The following is a 5,309-nucleotide window of genomic DNA, read 5'->3' as shown; positions in this document are numbered from 1 at the left end:
AATTATCTTATTTATCTACGTTTGTGCTTTTTATTTCTTATGAGCTGTAAAACATATTTTTGTATATGATTTTATAGATAAGTTGATATTTTTTCATTAATGTTTTATTTTTTATCTTATTTTTTATTTTTATGAGAAAAGAAATGATTTTGTTCTTGGAGTTTGATGGATTAACAAGTTGTATGGTAGTCTAAAAAAAGGTTTTTTAGTGGAAGAAAGTGAAAAAGTTGACGAGGATGAAGAAGAAAAAGAGTATAGCGAAAAACAAGACGGTTAAAGTAATGACGACGATTATCACAAAATTTGACAATAGAAATGACAACAAAAAATATGAATAATAAGAAAACATTGAATAAAAAACACGAAAACATAGGTGGTAGCGATCAATGAAATATAAAAACGAGTTAAATTCATGATGATAAAATTGTTTTGTTTTTCTGGTGATCAAAGAAATGGTTTAAGATATGTGAGGTCATCAGTTTAATTCGCCTCGCTTGGATGTCGAGTTAAATTCATGATTTTTTTATCAGATTGATTTTATAACACAAATGATTTTTATGTTTCAAAAATTTGTGTATATGAAATTTAATTTTTTCCTTAATACTAATTTAAATTTTTAATAAGATAATATTTTAATACCGTCATCGATCATATATAGTTTTTATCAAAATATATCAAATATATCCACGCGTAGTGTGGATTCAAAACCTAGTGTAAAGTAAAGATTGATGTGAACTTAATAATTATGACCATCTTAATTAATAGTACTATATATTTTCTTCTATAACGAAGTGATTCACTGATTCTCCTAATAAATTACATTAAAAAAAATTCAAATTTTTAAAACTTGATTGATGCTGTTTCTGAAAGTTTCCAATTTCGTAGAATTAAGAATCTTTACTATTTTGCGTAATTTAATATTGGAGTTTTAAGGGGGGGGGGGGAAAAGTATTGTTAATAATGTTGGAGTTTAAAGGGAAGATCGATGGATGATACAGTGGGCTAAATGAAGTAACGCAAAAGGCCCATTAGTCTCAAGGGGAAAGCTTTTTCCGATTTTTGTTATAATACGTACAAGGAAATAACACAACGGCTAGTTTTTCAGAAACGGCTCCTTCCATCTCTGACTGTACCCAACGGCTACTTTCTTTCAAAAAACGCTCCAGCGTTTCTCTAATCCATCATATATATATAATCAATCATATACTAAATCCACAATTACAATCACTTTATTTTTTTTTTTTTGTCTACTTCTTCTCTCAGAATCAGATATAGCGTTTTCTCTCTCTTCTTCTCACTCAGCCCAGTTTCCCCAGTAATTTTACTCTTTTCTTTTTCTTATCGGATTCAAGTAATGGAGACACCATCATCCACAAGAAGAGTCACTAGGTCCCAGACCCGCTCTGCCACCAATCATCTCTTGTCCTCCTCAAGTAAGTCTCCCATATTCTTCTTCTTCTTCTGCTTGTTTCTCTAGAGGTTTTTGCCAATTTATTTATTATTTTTTTTTTTTTTGAATTAATTAAGGATTATAAAGATTTCTTGGTCGAGATTCTTGATTCGAGGGTTTCTTCGTCTTTATTTTTTTATGGATCTGATCGTTTTTTATCCTTCCCTCCTCCAGAGAAACCAGAGGATTCGGACAAATGTCAATCCAAGTCTGTACGAGCAAACCCGCAACAAGACCGGTCAGCTTTGTTCGACATAACCAACGACTCGCCGATCGTAGGTCTGGCGATGCAGACGCCGTCGTCAGGAGTGGTTGGGAAGAGGAATATGAGCAGAATCAAGAGCACCCCTGGATCTGGCGAGGCTCTCCTGAGAGGCCAAGTCAAGACCCTCTTGCAGAAGGTCGAAGAAGAAGCAGATCTCGCCAAGATTTCAATGGAGTCTCGTCCTTTCATCCATCTTGTTACTTCTCCCATGGGACTTCTCGCCCCGACTCCAGCCAACACCCCACAAGTTCTCGATTTCTCTGTTGACAACGAAGCGGAGGTTGTGATCACGTCTCCGGTTGTTGCAGGGCAATTCAGAGCACCCTCTCAGTCTCAGGTAATATATAATTCTATAAAAAAAACATATGGTATGGTATCTCTCTGTTTTGTAACATTGGTGTCTACTTGCAGGTGGTGGTGGAAAGCAACATGTTTGATGAGAAAGAAGAAGAGAGCTTGGGGTTAGAGAGGAGCTCCTCCAGCATAACGCGATCATTGCTGCTTGACTTTAGTGACAAATCAGAAGTGTGGGAGAGCTCAGACTGCTCCTCCTCTGTGTTGACAGAAAGTCCTGAGGATGATAACTCATCGACGTGGTCGATGCAAGTCAATGCAAGTCCCAAAGACGAAGAAGAGGTTGATGAAGAGGAAGAAGCGTATTCTTACTACGAAGCAGAGGAGGAGGAGGAGGAGATTGTTGATGTGTTGTGTGAGGGAATGAGAAAGATGAGCGTAGTAGCCAAAGGGAAACACACTCGATTCGTGTACGGCACTGAAGATGAAGAGGAGGACGAGATTGTGGAAGCCAAAGAGCAATCCTCCCCTGGAGTGTTGCGTTTGAAAGGCTTTCCTACACCAACAGGGAAACATGTCAGATTCGCCGGTGATGACATATGAATGAGAGAGCCTCCTCCGATCCTTTTTTTTTTTTTTGGAGTCGTAATGATTGTCGTATGAGACAAATTCTCCTCAACTGTCTCTCGACGACTTTCATATGACTCATCTTGTTGCTTCATATATGATTGATTCCCTATTTCTGATTCTTGTTATTATTTTTCAATAACTCCCAAACTTTAATCGGAATATTATGACTACTCTTTTCGTTTTTAATTACTTCTCTTGCTTTGTTGTGCGTGTCCATGCATCAAACTGTTGATCTGTTTCAAAAACACTGAGTATGAGAGAAACAATGAAGAAGAAGAAAGATAAAACTATTCTCTCTTTTACTCAAAAGATAACTTTCTTGTTATGAAAATTATATGTGTATCTTATTCTCTTATACACAACCGAAACAACCCAAACAATAATAGTTCTATGTAACTCTTCACTCATCTAATGTATAAACACCTAAGTAAAACATTAGAAGAAACTGAATTATCTTCCAACACAAACTTCATATAAAAACCAGACTTTACTGATATCCAGATTATATATCTCCATTATAACATCTGCATAGTTAATTCAAGTAGTATTCTAGTTTTTTATTGGTTCGTGAGTCATGACTTCGATTGCAAATATATAAGATAAATTATTTGGTTCTTCTCTCTTATCAATAATAAACCAATGTACTTGGTCAATTACGAATCATCATTACTAAGTTAATTCCCATATACTCCATGAATATATTTTATTTAAGTATCGGATATACATGAGCTGTACTTTTCGTTTTCGACATAGACCCAAGACGAATTAACAAATCCATCGTCTCTTTATTATTATTAAACCATCCAAATTTTGTCTATATCTAGGATGATCATATCAATTATATATCTCTTTTAGTTTTTGTATTGGCCGGTGAGTCGGCTTCAATGTTTAACAAGGCAATCAACTGTATAAACAAGCTTGTGTATATACAATTCAATAGTAGTATATTATGTTGTGATTATATATATTGGTAAAATTTTCCACATGTGACCATGTGAAAAATCAGCAGACGTCAATAAAAGACAATGACCCGCATGCATTCTCTATTTATTGTGCAGCAAAACCTTGAGACAACTCTTTCAACTCTGCCCCATCTTGTAGATCCATTCGTAGACACAATACTTCCCCTGCCCATTCGATGCAAGTATGTTGTACTAGTAGACTAGTAGTAGTATGTTTTTGTGACTTACAAAAAGTCGATTAAATTCATCTTTGACAAACGAGAGCCACCTAACAAAAGAAATGCTTTAAATGCCTATCTGCATGCGAGTGAGATATGGTCTTGAAATGTCCCGACCATGTTATAAACACACAACATTAAATGTACCATTCACCAAAATATAAAACTTGGCCGGCCTTAAAAGGATTTTTTTTGTTAAATATATAATATATATAAGTAGTATTTGATATTGGAACTTGGAAGTCTCCATAACAAAATAAAGCAAAAGACAAAAACCACCAATAGATAAATAAAAACTGCGCCTCTTTTTCTCGATCATTTAGATTCTCGTGTATAAATAAAACCCCACATGCGACAGCTGAAGAGGACACACTTAACTAATAATCATCAAAGCTTATAGATGATGAAGACCAAGAACTCCGGCGCCGGATGCGTCCCCCGTGTAAAAACCAACTCGAGAACCACCAGTGATCGGGAGATTAGTGTTACCCCGTTGACTCTTCTCGACCGTTTTCGCGAAGCAGTTCTCCGCCTTATCATGATATCTGCCGTCTCCAAGTCCACATCTGGCCGCCGTAACAAAAAGCCGCCGACCAAAAAGTACTATAACCCCACCGATACATATCACAGCGAAGCCGTGGCCGACTGTATTGAGTTTATCAGAACCAAGAAGGCCATCCACGAGGAAAACGCCCGCTAACATCATCGTTACTTGTGTTCTTATTGTCGTCTGTTATGCTTTTAATTAGTAAATCATCAAACAGGTTGAATAAAAAAAAAGTTACCGTACTTGGTACTACTTGTTGTATGTGTCTATATGCGGCCTTTTTTTTTTTTTTTTGATTTTTTTGGGTTTGGGATTAACNCGCGATTAAGTATTAGTATTGATCCATTATAAATTAAAAATTTCTAGTATGTACTCTCGGAAATTTTACAGCTTAAGTTACGAAAAAAGAAATCAATGTTTTTGTTAGTTTGTGACCGTATAAGAAGACTTTTATTAACAATACAAATGCATAGTATAGAGTAACTCAAATTTCGTATACAAATGCTTGTGATTATGTTATTACCAAATTTGACAAGTAGTAAAAACAAGTTTCGATAGGAATATCGGGTATTGATTTGTAACCGGGCCCCATTGCGCTAAGTCAACGATCGTACACTTGGACCACATAATTGGGCCTATATGTAAAGAATTGATAGAGCCCATACTCGAAAAGTTTGGCCCAAAAAGAGAACTAGTATCAGTTAAGGCGGTGGAAGACGTCGATCAAGTCGAAGCCCTTGTTAGGGCTTTCTATCTACAGATCACCGGCGGTAGTGGTGGTCTTCTTGTCGGAGCAATGGTTGGTGAGTGCTATTGGTTTCACGAGATATGTTATTTTTTCGTTGGTTTAACAAGTAATTGATTGTGAATGGTGGAAATTTTTATTGGCAGAGAGAGAGGAGCGAGTTTCACTGGAACTCAGCGAAGAACTTATACAGAGCAT

At 36.0% G+C, this 5,309-nt stretch overlaps 1 protein-coding gene across 1 annotated transcript; it reads left to right on the top strand.

Moving 5' to 3' along the window:
* Positions 1,222 to 2,825, top strand: LOC104762951. Its single transcript, XM_010486370.2, has 3 exons — positions 1,222 to 1,433; positions 1,625 to 2,052; positions 2,127 to 2,825. The coding sequence occupies exons 1-3, from the start codon at positions 1,355 to 1,357 to the stop codon at positions 2,610 to 2,612; spliced, it is 993 nt and encodes a 330-aa protein (XP_010484672.1). The 5' UTR covers positions 1,222 to 1,354; the 3' UTR covers positions 2,613 to 2,825.

This window comes from Camelina sativa, chromosome 18, assembly GCF_000633955.1.
Source record: "Camelina sativa cultivar DH55 chromosome 18, Cs, whole genome shotgun sequence".
NCBI classification, from domain to species: Eukaryota; Viridiplantae; Streptophyta; class Magnoliopsida; order Brassicales; family Brassicaceae; genus Camelina; species Camelina sativa.
This window is presented reverse-complemented; position numbering and strand designations above follow the sequence as displayed.